The sequence below is a fragment of the Paralichthys olivaceus genome, chromosome 13 (genome assembly GCF_024713975.1).
Source record: "Paralichthys olivaceus isolate ysfri-2021 chromosome 13, ASM2471397v2, whole genome shotgun sequence".
Classification (NCBI taxonomy): Eukaryota; Metazoa; Chordata; class Actinopteri; order Pleuronectiformes; family Paralichthyidae; genus Paralichthys; species Paralichthys olivaceus.
In genome coordinates, this window is record NC_091105.1 from 13167484 (window position 1) to 13193759 (window position 26276).

Genomic DNA, 26276 nt, shown 5'->3' on the forward strand with positions numbered 1-26276 from the left:
GCTTACATGATGTTAGATGCACTCCGGCCTTATCATATAATCACTGGAGGTGTAAAAGAGATGCAATAGATTGGCTGTAGGCAAGGACACTCTGAGAGTGTTTGTGAATCAGAATCTGAAAGTCCGATCAACACACTGGACCAATGATAATCTTTTAATCCAAGGAGCAGGAGGAGGACTGACATTGATATGAAACAGTGGGTCTGTGTTGAACCTTGATACTGCTTGTGAGTGCTAATTTAAATGTGCCTGTAGCAACCAGCAGAATAAATAATAGAAGGAGGTCAGACATCATATCAAATAAACCAAGACAATCGCCTAAATATCAATGCTGAAGACTCTTGTGAACCAGCAGGTTGATTTTTTTTTGTATTTAGTGAAATTTCTCAAACTATTCGACAGCTTGTCATTTTTCTCCTCAGGATGAATTATGAAAACTTCTCATCCAAATGTTTTATTTGTCCAACACTTTGAAGCGATTACAGGTCAGTAAAGCAGCAAAGAGGGTTGAGAGGGTCTTCTATTAACCAGTAGTTTGTTGGTTTGATCCCCGGCTCGAAGAAGTGTCCTTGAGCAAGATACTGAACCTCAAACTGCCAATAGTACAAAAGTGTTGATAGAAAATGTGCTGCATATAGAAGTGCTGTATGAATGTATGCATGAATGGATGAATGGGACTTGTATTTTAAAGCCCTTTGATTGGTCAATAAGAAAAAACACTGCCTATTTAACATTTAAAGGTGATGCCATTTCCTCACTTTTACTTAGTGTATGGTGCTAGTTGGCAGAAGTTAGCATGCTAATACACCAAACTAAGATACAGACTGTAGTCTTTATTAGAATAAGGGTGAAAATGAGAAAGTTACGAAACAGGTGTGACGCAAACTGGGAATTTTGGGGTTCATGTTTTAGCACCTTAAACTTGAACTGACAAGATTGCCCCATTTTGTTGTTTTTAATCTAATATTTACCGATATAAATCAGAATTTTGTGTTTCATTGTATTTTATTCACACAAATTTTAGATGTCTGAACATGTCATAAAAACTAAGTTATATTTTTTTTCATTTTATTGTTTTTGTTATAGTAAAAAACCTAGGCCTCATTTTTGCATTGATCAAAATGAAATATGAAAGAGCATTTCTTTTGTCCTCCATTTTATTTGACCTGCATCATAACAAACCAGTGCTAGAATCACACTAACCTGTAAAATACCGTAATCTGTAGCCACCTTATAAATGTGAGATTTATGAATACTGACTACATTGAGGCCCGCTGTGTTTTTTTGTCTGCAGCTTGTCACGTTGAGACCATTTGTTTAATGGGAGATTAGAGAAAAGAATGAGCAGCAATAAAGCTGTGGAGCACAGGGGTCACCTTCAGGACCTGCTCGTGGTTATTCCTATCATTAGCATGTCATGTCTCGTGCTGCCTTGCTTCAATTATTACTGACACAGGCTCCGGTCTTATGGCTGGGCTGTTCCAACTGCCCACCGCTAGACTGTAATTCTCACACCGATGGCCTAATGTGAAATATGGCAACAGATGCAGAGAGCAGCGACTGAAGCACATTATTCAGGACCCAAGGGCCATTAAAGCCATAGCTATTAAATATAATTTGAAAAAATTAGTTTTTTGGCGCATGGAATAGCAGGTTGTGAGGTATTATGATAATCACTAGATTCCCCAGGGTCCCTGCTCTCTCCAAATGTTATTACTATTTGTGAATGCCTTTGTGAATGGGCTCTGGGATATGTAGTCTTGTTTGTGACTGTTTTATGGGAGGGGTAATGCTCCTCAGATACAGGGGCAATTAATATATTCGCTAGGGTTTGTATTCTTTTGTGCGATTCGGAAATAATTACGGCTCATTGCTTGACATGCTGCAGGTTTGAGAGAATTTTTGCACACGTCGACACATTTTCTTTTGTGCAATTTCAGGTGCACAAACTCTAAAGACAGTACTGAGCTGCTGTTTAACCTTCATGTGAACATTCACACCAGGTTCATGGTCACAGGCACTGACCTGAGCACTTTGTCATTCTACATGTTAATATTGTTGTGTTTCCAATATTCTAGCCATTACTGGAGGTTCAGTATAATGGTTGGTCCAGATAATCTTCTTTGGTCAACTTGTAAAAATTTGGTGCAACAACATACTCACCTCAGTAGCAAACACAGGTCACTGCTTTAACTTTAAAGGGTAGAGAAGTGTGCAGCTGCATTTGTGGTTCAAGTGAACGTTAAATGTAAGAAGAAGACATAGTGGATATATTTGATTCAGCGGAAAACTGAAAAATAACACGACATGGAAGCAACACACAAAAATCACTGAAGCTTTGGTATATTTAAGTAAAAAATCTTGAATAACCAAAAAAATTGTTTGTGATTCTTAATCTGTCTTAAATGCCAATAAAGTTGTCTGTTATCACTGTTGTTTAAATTATTCCTTTTTTCCCCCAGCTGCTGGCTGCACGTTCGAAGAGGATTCAGACCCCACTCTGTGTGACTTCACCCAGGGGGAGGATGACGACTTTGACTGGCTGTTGTTTCGCACATACAATTCACCGTACGCCAGCTCTGACCTCCTGAAGGGTGAGTGGTCCTCCCTCCTTTAGCCTGTACTTGTATTGCGTATTCAGACCACTGCCTTTTTGTGTTGTCATATATCTGTACGCACGCAGATTTTTGAGAAGACAGAGTAGACCCCAAAGTTTGGTTTTATACAAATCTCACACTGAAAAGTAAGAATTTATGTGACCACAGGCAATTCCTTTTAAATATATCAGCAGCTGTTTCTTTTTAAATGATCCTCACATCTGGGGATTTAAACTAGCTTTTGTTTGTTTCTCTGTGGCTGACGTCAGGAATGTGTGACTGCGTAATTCAGCCTTTGCAGATGTCCAGTGGCCATTATGCATCAGCTTTAATGAAGCACTCACCCCAGTTTTGTCTACTTCCCGCCAACCCCAAGGATAATTTTATGTTAACCAGCTTCACAGGACTAATGGAAACCAGCATTTTCCTGCCATCATCCTCTCTACTGGTGGTTGCCAGAGGGAGATGGCATGCATAGTTTATGAGGCGCTCCTCCGTCTCTGCATTAACAAATACCTACAGGGATCTGACAAAGAGAGGAGTGCTGTTTCAGCTTCTCAGCAGAAATATCCGCGGCAGCAGTGGGCTCTCTGCTCAACGACTTCTACAGCGGAAACTCGCTGCATGATTAAGGTGCCAGCCTCACATGAACCAATCAATCAATCTATGATATGGTAATGAGAATTTAACTGAGCCATGACAAAGACATGCATTTAGCTGTTCATGTGCACGAGAGGTAGGGTAAGGACTCACACATTCAATAGCCACAGCAATTTGCAGCCTGAAAGGAAAAAGTGACATCAGTTGATGGCAGAGGAGGCAGCTCAGTGGCAGACAAAAAAGAAAGACGAGTGAAGATGAACAAATGGAAAAAAGGCGGTTAGGATACAGCAGGATTTCGAGCAGTCTTTCAAAACGATCCAAAAGTTCCTTCAGGGATAAATGCTGTATTTTTAAAAGCTGTGTACCTCTGATTTCCATTTATACTACCAAAATGCTTCTTGTCCGTAGGCGTCTCTCGAAATAGAAATTCTCTCCAAATTTAACAAATCCCAAATTCAATCCTAAACTCTTAAACCGAACCTCCTTCACCTCCACATCATCAGCATTCAACCGAGAATCTGCCTGCAGCCACCAGCCAGTTCATGGCAGACGATGGGATAATTAATACTTTTCCCTTCGGGTTTAATTAAAAGTTGCTGCCCTGGCATTTACAGCAATGTGCAGCTTTCAGCGGAACAGTATAGCACAGGTGGAGTGAGGCAGGTACTGTAATCTGCACATGAGGAGACGGCATTAGAGACCCGAGGCATCAACTCCCGATCGATCAGCTCTGAAAACCTGGAGATGAATTCACTTTAATTTAGTATCCGCTCATCCTCCAGCTCCACATGGGAAGCAGTGTATTACTCATGTCCCCCGTGTGGCTGGCATCGTTTTACAATGACAGGAGTGTTCAGTCGTCAAGTACGTCTCGACATTTTTGCTGTCTTATTCAAGGTGGATAGCCCTGCTGCGGAAATTGGCACAGGAAATGTTTTTCTCTTTTTCTTCCACTTCTCTCTGACTTAATCCCCCTCTGTCAACTTCTAACCATGTATCACATTGGGTAGCCAAGGTGGAGGGGATAACAAGAGTTTATGAGATAAGGCTATTTACATTGGACCAGTATTAACTTTGTAGGGCTGAGAAATTGGCGTCGAGGGAAGATTAGTAAACACAGCTGAGATAGCAGCAGCTTGTGGCTCCCAGGAGAAATCAGATACTACCGTTGCCATGAAATAGAAAATTGTCTCGGAAAAATGGAGATAGAATGTGGTGAGATGTTATATTCATTTTGAATAAGATTGGAGACGTCTGGTCGCTATTGATCATCTTCAGCTCTTTCGCTGTTTTAATGAAAGAGTTAGGCTCGCAGGAGGATGACCTTGTAAAGAAGAATGTATCGGCATGTCAAGTATACCTTGTTTTTCTTAGAGACGGATTCGTTAGCTTCAAACGTTCTGAGTCTGCTGCATAATTCATGTTTTTTAAAGAACAGTTAAAAGTGATGTGTATTGATGTCTCTGTTCACATTTACAGTTGTTGGAAATACAGTGTGGATACCTGACCGGGATATGCCGGGACCCGAGAGGGTTGCTGGGTTTGGATCAACATTTTGAAATTTTCTACAGGCTGGGATCAGGTTTGGTCACGTTGGCTGGGCTAGCCTACTTGACTTGATGCTTTCATGTAGTGAAAATATAGCATGAAAATAAATGGGACAGGGTAACACAAACTCAGTGCAGCTTACATTAATCCATTAAGACCTAAGACGCTGAATAAATACACACTCTAAAACCTAAGCATTGTTTGAAAACAATCTGAGGGTTTGCTGAAGAGCCGAGTTTCCAGCGTTTACAAAAAAATCGAATTTATCATCTTCTGAAGCCGATTGAGACATGAGATTAAAACATTTGTAAATAATTTAATTAATTTAACATTTAAAAAAAAAAAAAAGACGAAAAACAGTAAACCTTCTTCCTCAACCCTTAAACATATCTCTTAGTGACTGATTAGGCACATAGTTTGGGTCTGTATCTTCTTCATTGTAATTTCCGTTAATGTTTTCATCAATGACACACTACTGTCCTATACTTCAATATTGCTCCCCTCGCTAACATTGCCACCCATTGTCTGAAATGCTACTGCCAAAACCTTTTTGCAGGCTGAAATCACTATCAAACAAAACCACACATAGACTACACTTCCCATAATGCATTGCACCTTACTCACAAAGTATTTCTTCAGTCCTATATCTTGAAAACCATGGCGAAGATTAAAGGCAGAACTTTTTCAGCTCTTCAATAAATTTCAGATTCTTATCAGCCCAACAGAAGCACAGAGGATATCTCAGATTGACTCAAAGACGAGGCAGAGATAACACCAGTGACAGAACGGCCACAGCTTGCATGCACTCACGAGCATGCATCAGTTGCAGATAACTTGCAAAATAACTCATTGTACTTTTAACTCCAGAACACAACACACTGAACACCTAAATGAATTATCTGCCAGTGTACAGCAGCAAGAACTCCCTTGATACTCAAAACTCATATTTCTTCATCAAATAGTGAAGAAAAAGGAGTACTGAGAAACCACTGGAATTAAATTCAAGCTTTCTTGGGCATGTCTGGTTTGTGTTTCTGCATTATCTGTAAAACTGTGAAGTTAAATCAAATTAAAGTTTGTGGTAAGCACCTATAGGGAAACACCAAACTGACGTTAGATTGACCGAAGTGGCTACACTGAACTTCATATCTTTCCGCAACGCACTGAATATCACAACCTGATAATCTATGTGAGGATGTTGGATGTTTGAGACTGAAACGTTCCATATTCAACCCTCTGTTCAGCAAGGTGTTTGTTCTTGTCGAGGTGCCACCGAGCACACAATCCTTGCTCCGTTTTCCACCTCAGCAGATGTACAAACAGTGTCTCTTGAATGTGCATAAATTGGGGCTTTAGTTTCCAGCTGAGTCATCCACAAATTCTCTGTCAGAACTGAAGTGTTGAAATGTGCCGCTGCTCTTCTTCTTCATGTGTTGCATGCTAATCTAGCAAAAACCTTCTCTCTTCCTGTCTCTGTTTGTTAATATCTGCTGTAATGTCCAGTGGCACATGAACCGTGAACGCAACTCCAGCTCCGTGTGTGTATTTGTACATCACGCTGCAACAAGCTACAGTCAGTAGTCAGTCGACGGGTTGATTTATTGGCTGCTCGTGCAATAGATCCTCAGATAAATACCCTCAGACATTCTGAATGGACTCTGATGTTGGATGGGACCTCAGGTCTCAGGAAGGTTAAAACTAGAATGAAGCATGTCTTAAAGCATTGTTGTGAGGTCACAGTCTGTTCAGACAGCATATACTGCAGCAGCAGGTTTTAATGACCTTACAGAGATAATTCTTGCAATAAAACACAGTATCCTCCATCTGTAACTCCAAGATTCTCTATCAGTCTGCTGTGGAGGACGATGTCATATCTACTGGCCTTTACAATCTGTCCCCTTCACCCCTGCCCAGCCTCTGTGTGTGTGTGTGTGTGTGTGTGTGTGTGTGTGTGTGTGTGTGTGTGTGTGTGTGTGTGTGTGTGTGTGTGTGTGTGTGTGTGTGTGTGTGTGTGTGTGTGTGTGTGTGTGTGTGTGTGTGTGTGTGTCATTGACAGTGACCTGATATTTGTCTGTGGAAGGATGAAGCAGAGCGAGAAGACAGATACCGTACATCTGCTGTAGGAGAGCTGTTGTTATCAGAGCTGACCAGCCGTCCTCACTGGTTTAATACTCTATTACACTGCCCTCCTCCACCTTTACATTCTGGCACCTTGCATTTACCACATATACAGTCATATACACACACAGCTTTCATTTGTTGAAGATTCAAAAGTCCGTTATTTCTGCTGGTATGACATTTTAGGACAGACTATATACTTTATAGCTTAAAACTTTGCTGTCTTGACGTAGAGAAAATACTGTTGGTATCCTGCAGTTTCTTTGGGAGAGGTATAATTCTACAACACAAATTCATTGAATTGTTTAGATTGTTGCTGAAGTGATGGAGAACGAAATCCAGTGAGTAGAATGGCTGTGGAGAGACGTTTGTCTTTGTGTGGCCGAAACCAGAGAATGAATGAAAGGAGGTTGGTCAAAGGTCAATGTGAATGTATAAGGGTCTTAAAAACTATTTTTTTTTTCAAGATATCTTCACAAGTAATAAACAACATTAGTTTATTGATAAATAATTAATCCTAATAATATGACATCATGAATAGTTAGAAAATACATTTTCCAAATATATAATTTTTTTAATTCAATTAATTAAATTGTATGTGTATAGAGCCAAATCACCACATACATAATCCATTTTACAAGGAGAAACCTCTGCATCCTGTCAGACTTTAGTCACAACCTAAAGCTTGTATAGATCAATAAAATCCTCAACACGCCCACACCTCAATGCACCTCCAAGAACTCTGGGTTCTGCAGCATAGGATTGTACGTGAATGCAGCCATAGTGCACACTTTTTTCCCCATCTGCTGTGTGTGTGTGTGTGTGTGTGTGTGTGTGTGTGTGTGTGTGTGTGTGTGTGTGTGTGTGTGTGTGTGTGTGTGTGTGTGTGTGTGTGTGTGTGTGTGTGTGTGTGTGTGGCTCTGTATGCATCCATGGCACAGACAGGGAGAAGAGGAGAGAGAGACAGAAACAGCGATGTAACCTTGTCGCTACATTTTTATAGAGTTGTCTCACCCTGCGCGCTGTTATTGGCTGGCCACTGCACACCCAGCACTTAAAGGTTGTAGCCCTGAAACTGAACATGAACAAAACAAAAGAAAATACAGACAGAGGGTGGGGTCTTTGAAGAACCCAAGCAAACCAGCACCATAACTATGCCATGGCATAAGGGATAGTTTGATAATTTAAGAAATTATCAGAGGGAACAACCTATGCTGCCAATCAGGCTGGACTTGTTGAGGTATATCTGTGATCACAGGAATCCTTTACATTACGCAATAGTAAACAATTAAAATCATCAAATTGAAAAGTGGCATTAATGAAAAACAGCTTGTAAGTGAATCACAGTTGACAGTTCTGCTCTGTGAGTGAGTTAGCATTAACATTAAATTCACACACTGACGATGAGCTATGAATCCTGGTGGTCTCAATTCCGAGGCTTTAAGCTGTTAAGCTTATAATGATAAGCTGTCTGTCATTTACTCAACAACTGCAGACATAGCTATTAGTTAATGGAGGTTTTCAGAAAAAGAACACGCTTCTTTATATTTTGTTAAAAAACAATGACAAAGCTTATATGTTGTTTCTTTTTCTACAAAACAATATGTGACAAGGACATGTAGATCACAGAATGCATAGTATATTACATTTGTATCTGTGTTTCAAGTTACTGCTACAGTTGAGTAAATTTCACATTTTAACAGATGAAATCAACAGTTTGCTGGTTTGAAATGTTACTTGCTCTCAAGTAACTGTTGGATAAATATGAGTTTTTGTAGTTTCAGAATGGCCGTCTCTCAAACTGCTGTCTCAATATTAAAACAGTCAATCTATCAATCAGAACTGCATCACATGTGTTTCATAGGATAACAGCTGATGTATCTGGTTTTAAGAAACTCCAAGCTGTCGTCACTTATTCAGAAAAAGAACAGTTTCACTCTGATGTTGTGTTGTTAATGTTTTGGGGGGGAACAGAATAACTGAGGATCCGTAAGGGCGCGCAAATATATGGAGCTTGAAGTCATAGTTGAGTAAATCTTAATTAAGAGTCATCTAATGGCCTATGGGAAACTTTGGCTTCAAGGCTAAAAAATGTGCGATGATGAATGAAATTAAAGAAGAGATAAAGTGGTCTGTTGTTTATTTCCAGGGATGGTGATTCATATTTTGTTCGTGACTAGAGGAGGAACCTTTTAATGTATTTTTAGCTGGAGAGCTACATTTATCATTTAGCTCCAGTTACAGAGGACAATTATTCCCTTGAAGAGCGTTGTGTCTGGCCAGTGCGCCGGTGAACAGCCTGAAGGGTTTTTTGTTTCAGCCGAATGTTCCGCCATCTGATTTCGCTAATAAACACACCTCCACTCGATGAGTGAGAAACCAATTAGTGAAACCAGCAGCTGAAATATTTGGTGGGACTGAAAACCTGCAGCATGTTGAATGGCTGAGGACTGGGCATCCCCGGCTCTCGGGGATAATTGCCTACGACTCGTTGCCTCAAGGCAAAGAAGATATTTATTGATCACTGATGTGTTATATAAACGTCTGAAAGCTCAGTGGCCTTTTAAAGTATCTCAAAAATGCCTGTCGCTACACAGGAGCTTTTAAAATATTCACAGAAGCAAACATAATTTCCCTTTATGCCTTTTCAACAAGGTAAAGAGGAATGTGAATGATATCAGAGGCATATTCGGGAACGGCTTCCCACAGACATTTGCTGTAGCTTGCATTCTAATTGGATTACACCTTGCGACCAGTCCTTTTTATTATCTGGATTTCACTCTCACATGCACAGACGCTCAGGTGATAGGTAGATATGGTAATCTGTCCCCTTTTGCTCGTAGTTTCCATCTAATTAGTGTCGCTTCAGAGGGCTTTTATGTGTACGTTTGCTAGTTTAACAACATAATTGAGGCTTGGGAAGCACACTTGGGATCATGGCCAAATACACTTTCTCAGTGATTCACCTCAGCACAGGTGAGATGAAGTGGCCGGTCACTCGAAGCATAATGGTTCAGCTCATGGAGAAAAAGACCATGTGGGTGATGACTGCAGTGAAGCTGGAGCATCCTCCCAGCACACACTGGATTTTTGCTCACACATAATTGGGCCTTTGAAAGACTTGATTTGCTGGAGATTTATTGTAGCTGCTGTATTGTTTATGTTACTCAAAACAATTGCAGCACAGTTTGGAGGGCAATGAACAGCGGAGCAAGTCGCAGTGGAGAATTATAGCGTAAGCATATAAATAGTGCAGCTTTTCCTAATATTTTCTGGTGGGGAAGAAACTTTGTGGCTTCAATATAAGTGAATTTTATTTCATTTGAACAATTGCAATATTCTCTGTTGGATAAGATTGTGCCACAGCCCTTAGTTTTATTTAATCTCCTGGAAACCCTTCGGATATTGAGTATAGCTGTACCTAAACACAGTGGTGCTTTCAGATAAAAGCTAATGTCATCATACTAACATGCTCACATTGGCAATGCAAAAATGCAAATGATATGCAGGTATATGTTTATGCCAGGGGTCCATTTTAGGCCCATTAGAGTTAAATTTGTGCTTGTTGCCCGTGGGACAAATGATTAAGAAAGAAATATTTTTTCCTGCTGCAATTAAGCTGATGACACACACACTTATGTGTTTCCCTGGTGATCTGAGCCCTGTTGACACTCTCTTCATATGAATCAAGCATGTTAAATACTTAATGACCAGATTCAAATCCTGATTATTGGGTCCTGCATTTTATAACATGACAACTCTCTAAAAGTGAAGCCAGTGCATCTTGATTGCCCCCTGGTGTTTGGTTGCAGTATAGGTCATTAACCCTACTGCCTACACGTAATGAGTGAATGGACTAAACTAAAAAGTCAAATGTCAAATACACTTTTCCAAGATGGTTTCTAATGGTAGTTCTAATCACCCTGATGTATGTTCAAGTGTTCATATCGGGATTGTGGGAGGAAGTGGAGATGCTTTGTCCATCTGTAAGAGACAGGAAAAATATTCTTCTTTGTCAAAACTGTCTGGGAAGCATTTCACAGGCTAGAAAACCTGTATCCTGGATGCTGACTTTATTTTCTAGAGTCACAATAAAAAAGGATTATATCAGAAATATTTGGCATGGAGCTTTTTATCCCAGGAGGATGCTAAAACCTGTTTACGCTTTTATTTCCAGTTGGCTAAACTACTGTAACGTGCTGCTCACAGGAAAATCCAAGGAGCATTTTGATTGCAGGTACTCCAGAGTGCATCTGCCAGAATTTTAACTAGAAAAGGGAAAGATGACCACCTGTGCTGAGGTCGTTACACTGGCACTGTTATTTAAGCAATAATGATTCATTGAGGATAAAACATGAAAAGTCAGGATCATCAAAGTGGTGAAGATGGAATGTCTAGGGACCATAAAAGTGCCAATCCTGGAAATAGTTGAGATATTTCAGTTTGGACTAAAGTGAATGATTGATCAACGGAAAAATCTTGACTTCAAGTTACATTATACAATGTTCACACAAATAAAAGCATAAAGATAGAAAAAGCAAAGCTTTGTACAACACAAAATCCATGTAGATGTGTGCAGGAGATCCGGTCACAATTTCAGGGTGTGTTCACTTTTAATACAAAATAATAATAATAACTTTTAGACAAATTAACAATGCTAAAGAACACATGGGTTAAACAAAGTTTAAAAAACTGGTTGAACAAAGGAGAAAACATATAATAAGAAACCGAATCACATTACAAAATATAATACATGTCGTAATAACCTAATCATCATAAAGCTTGTATTGATCAGTACAGTTAATGTAGAAGCTCAGAGCTCAGGGTTTAGGCCACATGATGCTTGAAAACTTTATATCATTTATTTAAAGTCATGCTGCCTGCTACTTTTTCAGTGAGCAAAAGCGTAACAGTGTCAAAGCTTCTTTGTGAATCACTTGTGAACACTTGAATTGACTTAACAGACACTTCTACTCCTGCCCGCCGGCTTTTAACATTTTCTTTTAATATTTGACGCTTTCTTTCTTCTGATATCCTCCTTTTTTCTGCTAATCCCACATTCCCTCTTTGGTGATCTGGACTCGGGAGGTAGAGATAAGCTTTGCATGTGCGCCTGATATGGAGTGTTTTAGGATGTGTTTTTGGATATTTCCCAACCTCTGCACACTCCTCGTCTCCTCTGTGCCCACACTTTGCTCCAGCTCTCTGAATGTTCACAGATCACAGGCTTGTGGGCCTTGGCAAGATGTTTGAAACCAGAACAGAAGTGTGTCTTAAAATTCTCTTTGTATGTATGCCTGCATTTAGCTTTCTCAATACACATAAATAAGAGATGGTGAGAAAATATGAAGAAAAGTAAAAGTTAGCCAGAGAAACCTATTCAGACCATTATGGGCTGTGTCAGGTTTAATAGAGGCTAAACATGTCTGACCTTTTGTGACTGATTGAACACAGGCACTTGAGATGTTTGAACATGATGACCATTAATGTAAGAAAATGTTCAATGTTATAAACATGGCTCAGTTTCTAAATTCAGTAAAGAAGAACAGTAAAATACATAAAACTTTAAAGAGTTTCCCCCCCAAACATCAGCAACATCCTTCTCTCCTTCCCCTGTTTGTTACTGAGAATTTATTGTTGTTGGCTAATTGTAATTTGTTGCAGTTTTATTACTCTGTAAAACACTTTGAGTTGATTTTAGATGAGATTGCAGCCTATAAATAATCCTAAACGTTAATTTGTGACACAGTAAGACATTAAACAGAGGCCTTTTTTAATCAAACGTGCAATTAAAAGCTACTATAAGCTACAGGGTGCCTGTCCATTACATTAAGATTACTCCATTTTACAAAGAAGTTAAACTTTGCATATAGAAGAACAGACAGCTTACAAGTCTTTGTGCATGCATAAGAATTATATAGTAGATTCTTACAATTTGGATCCTCAATATCCTGTGAAAACATTCAGTGCCATTGCAGGATAAGCAGCCACGCTAATGATCTTTTCCTAATCTTAAACGTGTAATAATATTATAATTACAACAAGATAAACCTCCATTTATGTTTGACTCTGTCTTTTCATATGAATATTGTAAATGTTTGTTGATATGCTCTGTTACACGCATCTATTGCACCTATATCTGTCCTGTGGGAGATATCGGTCACATCCCTCACATGTGACTCTCCCTGATGTTCCAGCGTTTTATTCTCCTTAGGTGTTGGTTAAGAGGATGTTCCACATTGAACAGATTGTTAAGCCTCATTAGGCTAATTTTGATTTTTGAATGTGGGCTATACAAACAATTTGATTTGATTGTGATTTGTATTGTAGTGCCAGAATCAGCATTTTTTGTCGACTTCATCTGTTTTCTTGATAGCAACTCTATTTGTTATTCTGAACATACATTTTGTTTTTGCAGAACAGCCCAAAATCAAGATAAGAAGGTTGATTTGCTAATACAAGTATTAAATAAAATTGTGTATTTTATCCCATCATTTAGAGCTAATCATACAGTGTTGATCTGGGAGGGGAGGTTGAAGAATGCATAGAGCTGATTGGCAGGGGTATCTCAGTGATAATGCAGGACTTATTTAAAGTAATATCTGTTGGAAGCAATCAGGGGAAGACAGAGCAGAGCATATGGACTGCAGAAAAGGAAACAGAGTGCCCATACATATATACAGCAGAGGCTTCATCAGCATACTGAAGGAGTGTGGGCCTCCACATTAAGTTCTACTTATAGCAAAGCTAATGTTAATGTAACCTATGACAAAGTGCAGCAGCTCTTTAATGAAAAAAGTTCAAAACTTGAGTCACTGTGATTTATTAAAATTCTAGTCATACTGGGCTCTTATACAACTAAACACATTCTGCTACAGGATCAGAACGCTGCACTTGTTATTGCAAACTTGCTGACTTGCTGTTTGAATGGCATTACTCTCCAGTGTATGCTTTATTTGCATTGCGAGGTTGACTGGTTTTCTAGTGGGAAATATAAATGTTGCAGTGATCTCCTGTGGGAGTGTGAATCCACCACCATCTGCTTATAAATGTAGTGCCCCGTGTCCCTCTGGGACCTTATAGTTCATACTTCAGTGGTCCCACAGGGAAAAGGATTAGCAAAATGCCTCCTCCTATGGAACATCTATTTAACCGTGCACCCTACAATTTAAATTTCCCAAGCACAAAGCATCTGATGCTCTATCAGACATATACAGAACTTTTTCTTAAAGAGATACTGCACAACGAAATGTGTCTTTTGAGCTGTAAACTTCATTAAATGACCAAATTTCCGCCCCAAAAATGTATAATATAACATTTAAGGGTTGAACATGGCTCACAGCACAATCCAGTCTTTAAAACCTGTTTGGACTTTGCAGGGCCAACACTTATGTACACTTATGACCATTTGGGATGTCTCAATATCATGAGATATATATATATTTATAAATATATAAATAAATAATTGAAGGTGGGCGATCACTGCTTGTGAATGGGAATCTAGAAAGACGTTCTTACTTTCAAAGGCATTTTTTTAATTTCAACGCAGAGGCCCTTCAGCCAACAGTTATGGGTGAAGTTAAAACTTTATCATACACACTAAATCCACTAAAAAGTTAATGTATATATTCCATTTTAGAGTGCATTTGTCTCATCTGTCACTTTGGCTGCGTAAATGATGGATGATGCATCATTTAGGACTGAAACTGCAGCATATACCCTGATCAGGGGGAAAAGTGCCAGATAACGGCCGAGATGAACATCTCTACAAATGTCATGAGCAGAATCTGTATGTAATCATCGATCCTCCGCAGCAAGAGTTAATGATTTCAGTGTATTTTGTCTGCAATCCAGTTGCCAGGAGGGGCTCTGAGTGTAGGTTATTTCATTTCCATTTGTTGAAATAACATTGATTTGGGATGTAGGATCCTCTCGAGTCTTCATCTGGTCAGAGACTCGTGAAGTGCTGAGAAGATCCTTCAGATAATAAAGGAGTGAGGACCAAGCGTTTTATTTGTCTTGCTCGTGTTTTCCTCTAAATCTCTCACCCATTCCTGACATTCTAATTCACGTGCTTCCTCTCAGGTGCAATTAATTCAGCAGTGTTACTATAATAACTCTAGTCGTGCACAACTCTCTGTCAGTAATTGATATGTAGGCATTGCTTCTGGGTGGATCCATTTGCATTAAATCGTGTTAACTGATATGATAATGAATGTGAAAGGCCTGATGCAAGCAGAATGACTAGCTGGAGATGGATGGCTGTTTAAATTATAAACAATAAGTAATATATTATATCAGGTCTCAGGGGTGCACAGCTCTGCCTGCATTTGTTGCCTGTCTCTTACTCAGAACAGCCCCGGCTGCCCGGATATAAATAGTTTTTGTCCCATCTGGCTTCGCCGTCTTTATTTTCCTTCCGTCCTTAATGTTGCTTTTACTATTCTTCATAAGTGATAATGATTGTGGATGAAAGAAATATGTGGAAATTGATTTTAAAAGTGAGACTAACTAAAACATACTCTGGTGATATTTGAGGTGCTATTATTATAACGGCGGCATTTTAAAAGTGATTTAAGAAGCACTTTCACATCTCTTATGTGCCTGTGTGTTTAGTATGCTGTCCATCTCTGTGCTTTTAGCCAGACTGTTGATAATTAGCTCCTCAAGCTTCAACAAACTTTATTATTCTCCATTAACACATATGAAAAGCTTATTGCCTTTCAGATGAGTTATTACTGTGTGAAGGGCTTGAATGACAATGGGACACTACTGCCGACTAAAAACAAAGATGAATTAGCTGCAGTGAAGCCGCTGGCTTTATTTAAATTCAAATTATTTTCTCTTTTGTTTTTAACATTATTGAGCTCAAGTGAGATAAAGAATTTCTGATCCCAGCCCAGGAAGTCTATTATTAGTATTTCAATGGTTAACTTCTTGCTTTTATAGAACAAGAAGGAAATGATAGTTGACCAAAGAATTTAATGGAATTTGAGATAAAAGATCATATAGAAACAATAATATTACTTTTTTTTTATGCAGTCATTGTCAGCTTTTGTAATTTGGTTGTTGAATTATTTAATTTCTTGCCTTATATTTTTGAATTGTAGTTTCTGGTCAAAGTTGTTACTGTGTCTTTAACCAGGTCAGGATAAAAACAAAAATACATTTTCTTCTTTCAAGGTCAGAAACCAGTGAAACATGTTTTTACCATGGTGGTGCATGTTGTTACAGGGACGGTTATACATAATAAATGTAAATTAGAGGAGTAAAGTAATTTCCCACCTGGAGCTATATTTTATTAAAAATTTAAAACTTGATTTCACTTGATTTGATGTGATAGAGCTAATATAACAAGGTTTCTGCAGCTTTTTAATAGTCTATAAGGTTTTATATTCAATGTTCAAATATGACGTTCTATGGTTTCAATCATATAAAACTTAATTTAGTGCTGCTTTTGTATTGCTTTATAATTAAACAAGACCTTTGTTTCGTGTACTTGATTTTTGTAGTATATGGTTGTCTGGCTTTGTGTTGTTGATGTGGGTAATACGTATTGAAAATTATGAATAAAAATGTTATAAAAAAGACTGATGTGAAACTGATAACTGATCTGTGGTCATAATTGATCTCAGTTCACTCAGCTTGGGAGAGACTATGGAAACCCCTTGTCTCCCCCCTGCAGTTTGGGAGATAACTTGGTTTTCAAGGATTATTCACATGATCTTCAATCATAGGGGAGTGTAAGTAATTCAGGGACTCAGATATTTCTTAATATCTGGTGCACTTGACATGGGTCTTAAATTTCATTCATTATGGACTTAAAAAGTCTTAAATCTAACTTGTTTGAACCTGCAGAAACATTTCATAAGACAATGGAGCAGACACTTGGATGATTATGCTGTTCAGCACATGTAGATAAATGGACCAATCTCTCAAACCCTCCTGTATGTCTCAGTCTCTGAGAACGTCCTTTTTCTTTTCAAGGGATTGTGATATACATGCCACAATCTCTTTTATTTAATTGAAAAGGAAATAAAATGGCCATCATTGCCGTGATAATTCAACCCCTTCCAACACATTTTTAGTGGCTATCCTTGAGCTGTATCCTCGACTTTTCATCTACATCCTTTCCTCCCAACGCAGAACAGAGGGATTAGACGAGGAAGGCCGGGCTTACACGGGGATTCTTCACTGTCGTCGGAGAGTGGATGATAATATGTCTGAGAAGATTACATGTGTGTGAAACATAGGAGGCCCTCTAACAACGGACGAGCTACAGAAAGTGAAAAAAAACAAAAAAACTCTGCTCCGGCTGTAAATGTCAGACGAGACAGAGAATTCAGGAATAAAGAGGACTGAGGTTACAGCGGCCTCTGAAATGAGAGATACTCATTTTGAGGAGAGCTTTATGTGCTTTTATGGCATCTGTTGGATTAGTACATTCGATTCCTCTTTCACAGTCCCAGTCATTACTGTTTTTACTGCCTCCATCAAATCTGTTTCAGTACCTCCTACCTTTAGAAATATTGACTGCAATTATAGAGTGTGAATGACATAAAACTGTGCCTGTCTTTTGTGATCATGATCAAAATGTGGCTTTTTCTAGCCACAGCATGAAGCCTGTCAATTGTGCTGGAAGAAGAAAAAATCGAAAACCTCACAATACGGTTTGAGCAGATGAAAAGACATGGGAGACAGCGGCAAGGTGTGACGTCCTGGTCCCTGGTTTCTCTGTGGTGTTTGTTATCGTGGAGAAGAGCGTGTCCCTCTGAGGAACACTCCCAGATTGTTACAGCTAATGACTGCTGGGGATTCTCCATGAGGAGCTGTCTGAAAGCATTTGCTCAGATGCTAATATCACATGATGGGAATGAGGACGATGGCACACTAAATCGCCACCCTCACGAACGCAGCACATGTGTGAAGAAGCTTGGCACGGGGCTCTCAGAAGCACACCATCATGCACGCACGCATTTTGCACTGACTTATACTTTGCATATTCAGTAATTGATTGATGTGAGGGAACATGAGGCGGCCATGCTCGGAGAATCAGCTGCTTTGCCTCCGTGTCAGTTTATGTCATGCCATAAAGTGAAATCTGGAAGCTCTGCATCAGTTTTATCGTGACAGTACAATTATGAAGTTCCAGCTCCCACTGCTATGTGGGTTGCTTTCTTGTCACCTTGCTCAGGGCCACGCTCTCTAAAGGGAGCAATAGAAAAAGACATAATCGTTACTTCAGTGGAAACTCATATTCTTTTATGTTTTGCTTGTAATGTTTTTTAATAGCAGTGAAAACAGGGAATTTCAAAATCCAACTTCTGGGCAAGAAAAACAGTTCAAAAATCTCTCTCATGACAGTTCTGTGGAGAGGTAATATCCTCCTCTTGTGTAATGATGTGTTTTCTTTGAGGTGGGAGGGACGGTCTGTGATATGCAGCCGGATGCCCCTCACAGCAACAAAAAGTCTCCCACACACAGCTGCGGGATTTGCTCATCCCCTAACCCCACACACACACACACACACACACACACACACACACACACACATACACACACACACACACTGACTGTCCTTGGACAACTCTTTTTTTTTTTTCTTCTTCAAAATATTTCACCCCTGTCTAAGTCTTTGAGCTTTATTTCACACCCAGCTGTAGCCCGATATTGAGAATGAGATGACATGGCAGTTCTGTTCCTGAGCTCTTGTTGGTGCATTATAAATGCCCATGCTCATACTGCCATGAAGCAACAGACTCAGAGTGCCAGACTAAGATCTCAGTTGTAATTCCCTAGAGAGGCGAGCTCTTTGTGGCAGGGCAGGAACTGCGGAGTACCAGCCACTGTTATCCCAGCCTGTGTTCATTGCTGTAGGCATGTATGTCTCTGGGTGTGAGAGTGTTGGTATCTTGTTGTTGTTGTTTTTTTTTTAACTCAACTGTCTGCTAGTATGACAAGACACTCTTCGGAGAGCAGGCAACATTATGTACTGAAACTATCCACACAGTTGAACTGTGCTCTCACTTTAAATTTTTATTGGGGTTGCTTTATGTCATCATAATCCTGTCCTCTCTTACCCTGTGTCGAAGAATACAGCCAGGCAATTAGACGCTAATCTAATGATGCGCAGCAATTTCCACAATGCACTGGCCTATCTGCTTTTAATTGAATAAGGAGAGGAGCAAAATAAAGCACATATTCCCTGCACATTTCTTCAAGCTTGATTACAAAAAGCACAGGCTGTTAAAAATTCCAGTCGCGGGGTCAGAGTTGTGCTATCTCCTGCGATGATTAGAGCGCCAGATAACCGAGATTTATTAGCCAAACATCCCGACAATTAATTAGGAAGCGATGCTAGACTAATCCTGTTTCCACGGGCTTTAGCGGGTCGAGCCTCCTCACACTCACCAAGAGGAGCAGAAGAACACTTCAAAGACAAGTTGTATAAAGGCAGGCTTAAATCAGCGCCCACGTATAAGTGTGTGTCTTGGTGAGGTGTAATTACTGCGTCTGTTGCCTGTGTTTGGGAGACCATGTGAGCGAGTATGTCTATCCAGCATGTGTTGGAATAATATGCTGTGGCAGAAATTATTAATGTGTGGATGGACACATACACAACGTAGGCCTGGTTGTTTATGCTGCAGCTGTAAATCCACCGGCTGACGTCTTAAGCGTCCACTCTGCAGTTCAAAGGCTCTTTTCTAATATGGTTTTTGGCCTTTTTCCTTTTAGTTTTTTTTCTTCTTCCTTGCAGCTCTATTCAGCTTCATCTCAAGGAGACCTTGCGCCCTCAGAGGCTCTGCAGGTCGCAGCATTAGACAGAAACGTATGGTCCTCCCTCTTTGTTTCGGGCACGCTTGGCATTTGGTCTCAGAAGACCTTTGGCTCCTTTATACGCAAGCATATAACAAGCAGATGGTTTAGGAACTTTGCTTTGGTTATTTGTGAGCCATCTATTCAGCAGGAAAAAGGAAGGAAGAAAGGAAGGGAGGGAGGAAGAGCAGTTTGAAAGCTACAGAATCTGTGGTCAAATAGTGATAAGTGAGAGTTTAACTTGGGATATTTGTCAGGTCTGTGTATAATCATAGCTTATTAAGCACTAGTAAAGCAATACCTGACCATATGGTAAAAAACCCTGGAAACAGGAATCTGTTGTCATTGTGAAAGTTGATATACAAATCACAGGCCTGTGTGCCAAAGCTTCACTCTACTTAAAATAAACTACATTAAGCTTTGGGAACATGTTGTGTCTACATGATAATAAAGGTGTTGTCAGACCTGAATTTATGAAGAACACGGCAGGAGATTATCATCTGGCGTCTCGGTAGAATATGCAGGACAGGACATGATGTATAAATTCTGTTGCGGAAAGCAGAGTGTGTTTGTTTACAGCACATCGACACAGATATTGATTTCTATCACCAAGTTGACATTATCTTCCGCATGTGTCTTTTTCTTCAGTTTTGCTTCCATCCCGTTTTGGAAACATTATCAACCTACCCATTCATGCACTGTGAATTTTCTGGACATAATCCTGACGTATTTGCATGTGGGCTCGCTCACATTTTTCCTGCCAGCCCCCCAGTAAAAACTCCAGAGAAAAATGTCCGGAGCAATGATTCAATGACATTTGTGTTCTCACGTAAAGCCCCTCAGGATGATTTTAGTTCACGTCTCAAAGCAGCTTTGCATGATATATTTATATATGTCTATGTAAACTAATTGAAAAATAGAATGACTCATGTTGGATATCACTGCAAAGAAAACAAAGAAAACTAAATAGAACAATACTCCCCCCCCCCCCCGATTGCACATAAAAGGTTAATGTTAAACCTGACCGGAGTGAATTAATCATACATTTTAAATAAACAGTTCAGCTCCACTATGACATATGACATTTTATATTTTTAATTCACCTCACCACACGTCTTACACAAGAGATTCAATTTGCATAATATGATTTCATACTATTGTATCTCAGGCATGATAATTTTTCTCTTGAGATTGTTGCACACTCAGGATTAATGTATGGAATGAAATAGTGTAGCAGATATTCAAGATTAGTCCGTTTTATTTACAGTATAAAGCCCAATATCACAAATTTGCCTCGCGGAGCTTTACAACACACAGCACTCTCCGTCCTTACGCCCTCAAATCGGATAAAGAAACACTTATCTTTATATAGTTTGATCGATGTCCTGGAGAAGTCCTGGAAACGTCCTTGTGGCTGTGAAGTCCCCAGACTGGCTGAGAAAAGCTTGAAGGAGAATATAGCTCTCCTCAGCTGTACCATGTGGGGATTTGGTCCACAGTGGACTCTGGTTGTACTGTGCAGCCTCCAGGTGTGTATAAGGGTCATGGTGGAGTACACGTGTGTGTGTGTGTGTGTGTGTGTGTGTGTGTGTGTGTGTGTGTGTGTGTGTGTGTGTGTGTGTGTGTGTGTGGGTGGGTGTGTGTGTAGGTGTGTAGGTGCATGTACCGGAAAAAAGGACAAGCTCAGCGAAACCTCCCCTGGATAAAAAGAGGTTAAAAACAGACTCTTATAGATCTCCTCATGTGCAAACCTGGTAAACTCAGGTCTTCGCAGCTAAAGTTATTTCTGTGGACTGTACTTCCTGGCTACACGTTCTGTAAAGCCAGCCAGCGGATCCTTCGGTCTCTGTCCATCTGGCTCTATTGTTGACGGGAGACAAACTGGCTGATGAGCGCAGCGTGGATGTAAAGCCCCGAGCTTGCAGGAGCTCCCTTAGGCTGGGGGCTTGGCAGAGCTTTTCGGAGCTACTCCCTTGCAAAATCCTCTGAAAAGCAAGCGCAGTATAGTCTCCATGGTTGCCTAATGGCCATGCTGCTCCGCTTCAGAGTTTGGCAGTTGACAGTTTCTGATCCTTTTTAAGTAAGAGGTGCAGATAAAAGCCCTGGCAGACAACAAGGAGAAGTAGAGTCTGAGTTGTCTGGAGAGATTTAGAAACTATAGAGCGAGGGAGGAAAAAAAGGTATTGTGCAGTGTGATTTATTGATTATTTTAAAGTGAGCTTTACAAAAGAAATGAAAATAAAAACATAAAAAGCTGCAGAGCCTTCTCCAAAAATGCTGGTTGCACCAACATTCTGTAAAGTTGTCGTACACTTTGTGTGCATGAAACTCCCTCGTGCTACGCTGACAAAAGAAAATGGATCCTAAAGAATATTGAGAGGACCACAGTGATAAAATATACTCATTTTCATAGGTGATCGTTTGCTTATTTCTCCACAGGCCATTTACATTATAGTGTGTACCATCAAAATGCAGATTAGGTAAATATCTGTTTGTTTCACCATGTATTGAATGTATATATCCAGGCCAAGAGGCTGGGAACACTATGGAGAACAAACAACCCAACACTGGACCCTGCTTTCTCCATTATCTGTGACCAGCTCTAATTAATTCCCTCAAGGTACACAGACAGAAGAGAAAGAAATGGATAATAAGACTGAAAAACAGAATTTAATCTTGGAAGAGGGATATTAAAGAAAAAGGAAAGCAGAAGGGCAACAGATTACGTGCAGCAAAGGGAGGAGAATGCGGCAGTTATGGAGAATACCCAGTCCAAATTTGTTTTCCCTGTGTCTGGTTTAATCACTCTTGGTTGTGTTTAGTGTGCATAGTTGCGTACCTAAGGCGGTGTGTTGAAAACAAAGGCTCGCTGAGTGCTTGGCTTTGCTGCCTTGCTGCATTTCTGTCTTTTTGCCCCTCTCTCTTTTTTTCTCCTCCAAAGGTTTTGTCTTCTCCTTTCCTAGTCTCTTTGTCAGGTCAAGGATGTCACACCACAGACAGCCACAAAGAAAAAAAAAATCCACTGCTCTCAGCCAGCAGAGGTAGCGATCGATGGGAGGTTAAACAAAAAGAGAGGAAGAAAATCACACTTTCTGCCAAGCGTTGGAAAACAGAACCAACTTTCATGGCAAAAAGAAAAGTGCGTCTGTACTGGCTCAGCCTTCCTGTTGTATTCAAATTGTTTTTTCCGCAGTGGACAGAAAAGTGATACCCAACAACACGATGATTGCTTGAGTTCACACATGTCGATATAGATCTTTGTCTACTATTTGTTTTTCTTCACCTATGAGCAGCATCCATTGTTTTAGTTGTTTTATTAGTCTTCACAGTCTCTATTGCATTTCATTAGGTTGCCACAAAACACTCTAGACATCCAGCAGGTGTTTGTTTTCAAACAGACATTTCTCATCAACTGACAAGCATAGTCAGTGAGCAGCGCTTTTGGCGCCGTTTCCATTAATTTGCATAAAATATCTCTTGAATCCTACAGGATGAATATTGAATTTTTCACTCTTTGCATATGCAAGGACATATTTTCTAACCAGCTCTCTTTCACTGATGTTTATTGGCACCGTAGAGGCTTTTCTTCATTCTCTTCTTTTCACAGGGAGAGATCTCCCAGTCCGTGAAAATAAAAATGACTTATCAGGTGTGAGGAAATACATGTGACTAATTTACCAATGAGGATCACTACTGTATATCTTTATTCAAAGCAGGCATTTTGACAAGTCAGTTTAGTAAATGATGTAGTGTATATATTTATGTATATATCGAAATTATTGTTCTTAATGGCTGCGGTCCATGTAGATGAGAGGTAGAAAAGCAGTGCTGTGGTGCAGACTGTCTCACTGGCACGATTCAGTTTTATTTGTTCAGGTGGGGAGATACTGATACCTCTGCCTCCACCCTTCACTTGATACCTGGCAAAGAGCTGGAAAAGGGCTTGAACTTATTCCAGTGTAAAAAAAATAAACATTTTATAGGATCATTTTCCAGTGTTGTACTGGACCCAGGACATGGACAGGAAACATTTACAAGTGATTTTGAACACGAGTTTCATTCAAGCAATGGTTGGAATGGAATTCTGTTTGTGGAGCCCTCAATGAAGGAAAATAACAAAATGTGTTTTCAGATAGAGTGTCTTTGTTACTTCTGGATAATTGTCAGACGTTTTTTTTTCATAAGGACAACCTTCAGTAGAAAGTAGCTCCAATGACAATAGTTGCCCCAGAGGTCTGTGGTCCATCATGAGTAACCATTACATTGTTTGTTTGAAAGAGACATGAATTAAAAGCAGCTTCTATCATGATAAAAAAGAGTGAATTCTCAAACAACTGAAACAGTGATTTGAAAAAGTAAATAATTCAAATATTGCTCCAAAGGTTTTTACACATGGTCTTGTCAGCAGGTCAAGATGTCAACACCCACATCCAAGATATTTAGACTTCCTTTTTGTTCAAGTGGTGATGCATCGTCCATCTTTGTTTACAGACAGTGAGCAAAACCTGACCGCAGTACACAAAGCATGCGACTTTTGTCTTTCAAACAAATTGATATGCAGGCACCATTCGCAGATTAAAGGACAAAATTAATTTCTGAATATTCTTTATTAATTGCGTACTTCATCTCTTCGTTGTCTGCTGCATTCTTGGTCAGGGCCAAGGTCAGGGCTACGGTGGCTGTCACGATGATGAGTTGTTCTTACTGAGATAGAGCGTCTGTGCACCAAACAGGGGGGGATTGACAGTTAATCACAAGCACATTACACCTCTGGGATGGGCGGAACTGCAGCCTCCTGCCTTTGGCTCCAGCTTGCCTGTCATTATGATGACTCTGTGGCCTATCAGTGTCTCTCTCAGATTTATCCCTCCGACACTAGACTGTGGCCTCGTCTTGGGCTGAGCCTGGCACCTGTCCATCCATCAACCTCCGCACGTCTCCCGTGACGCAGTGGACACACTCGCTCTTTCTATACAGTTTCTCGCCACCACAAGGCAACGCCATTGTGCACTCCATATCCCTCCCCTCAGTCAGTGCCACCAAATAAATGCTACACAATGTCAGTGGACGTGGTGAATGGGCTCCTGCAAAACAAATCTGCAGAGCCGGAGAGACGCTTTGTCATCGTTGGAGTGCTGCAACTGTGTTAACATCCACCAGGGAGAAAGCTGGCAGGGTTTATTGGGACTTTAATGTTTTGGGAGGGATAGTGTGGGTGGACAACTTTGCTGATGGCACTGGTATAGGCTTTTTTTTCAAACAAGCTGGGTAATTACTGAAAAGCATGCTGAAGGCCATTTAAGCTGCGTCTGTTGACACCACTGTGACACGAATTTCAAGATTAGGTGTGCGTGTGTTTTGTGTGCAACTGTGCAGAGAGAAAACTAGCAGATTGCATATAGGGTTGTTTTGCTTGAATGGCTTGTTATGCTGATTTATCACTGTTGACTCTAATATCCTGGGATATCGTGCGCCTGGAGCCACGCAATTAAATTACTACAATGTTGACTTTGAGTCGAGCTATAGAAGCTACAAATATCTTTCAAGTACATATAGCGTGACAGTTATGTTTATCTGTTAAGATAAATAATTGTCATGCATGTCGGAATTTGCCAACTGCCACTCATTTCCTTTTGTGACAAGCTCATTAGCTTCATGTCAAGACAGATGACCAAACCGTGGCGTCTTGTGATGCAGTTGTGCCCTCCATTCCTGGAAGCCTTTTGGTTTACCACGAGGGCATGTCGCCATGCTGAAATGTTAATGGGATCAATCATTGATAACAAGGCGCTAATGAAAATCTAATCAGAAGACTAGCCTGCGTCACTGGATTGTCTTCTCCTGCTCGGAATGCCGCAGACACAAAGCTTTCTCTGTCTCTCTCCTGTGTCCAATGAGAAACATTTCTATTTCAGGTCTCATTACTCGGTATGATTTGATGTGCCAACCTGAAGAAAAACGAAATATACATTCATTTATTAATTTATTTATTGACTCATTCATTCATTCTCTCTACTTTTTAATCCACTTTAGTGCTTCAGGGGCTAAAAATGACCCTGAAATATATCATAAGGGTGGGAAACATGTCAGACAGGTTGTCTTTCCATTCCAGCAATGTTAAATTTAGCTTTTCAGTTAGAAGGGGCATGCAGGTAATGGATTAACAGAGCCCCATTAATTCATTCTATTTTATCTCCCTCCTGGGGTATTGAGAGGCAGAACAAAGAGTAGGTCAAGGCTGAGGCCAAGATAATATTTTAAGAATCCCAGCAGAGAAGGTCAGATGGATTTCTACACTCGTTCTACATGGAGAGGAAATTCAAAGTATTCAGCTTAGCATACAGTTGCACCATCATGCCTGAGGACAATGTGTTGTCTCTTCTCCGTCCTGGCAGTATACGGCTCAGAGGAGCAGCTAACTGGGATAAAGCCCTCAAGGCCTGGATGCTGCAGCGACACTGTAAATGGGCGCGCTTCACACAGGAATCCATGAACGCCCTGTAGGAGACAAATTCAGGACATAGCCTTGCAGAACCATATGTGTATTGTCCCGTGCCGAGATGTTGCGCCAGAGTTACATATCCGAACATATGC

General features: G+C 40.2%; 1 protein-coding gene across 4 annotated transcripts in view; it reads left to right on the forward strand.

Moving 5' to 3' along the window:
- ptprub (protein tyrosine phosphatase receptor type Ub) overlaps positions 1-26276 on the forward strand; it is a 154923-nt gene that overhangs the window by 43290 nt on the left and 85357 nt on the right. For all 4 annotated transcript variants that reach the window (XM_020092686.2, XM_069536903.1, XM_020092685.2 and 1 more), the window contains exon 2: positions 2463-2594. In XM_020092686.2, coding sequence (XP_019948245.1) covers positions 2463-2594 — 132 coding nt within the window. The remainder of the gene's footprint in view (positions 1-2462; positions 2595-26276) is intronic.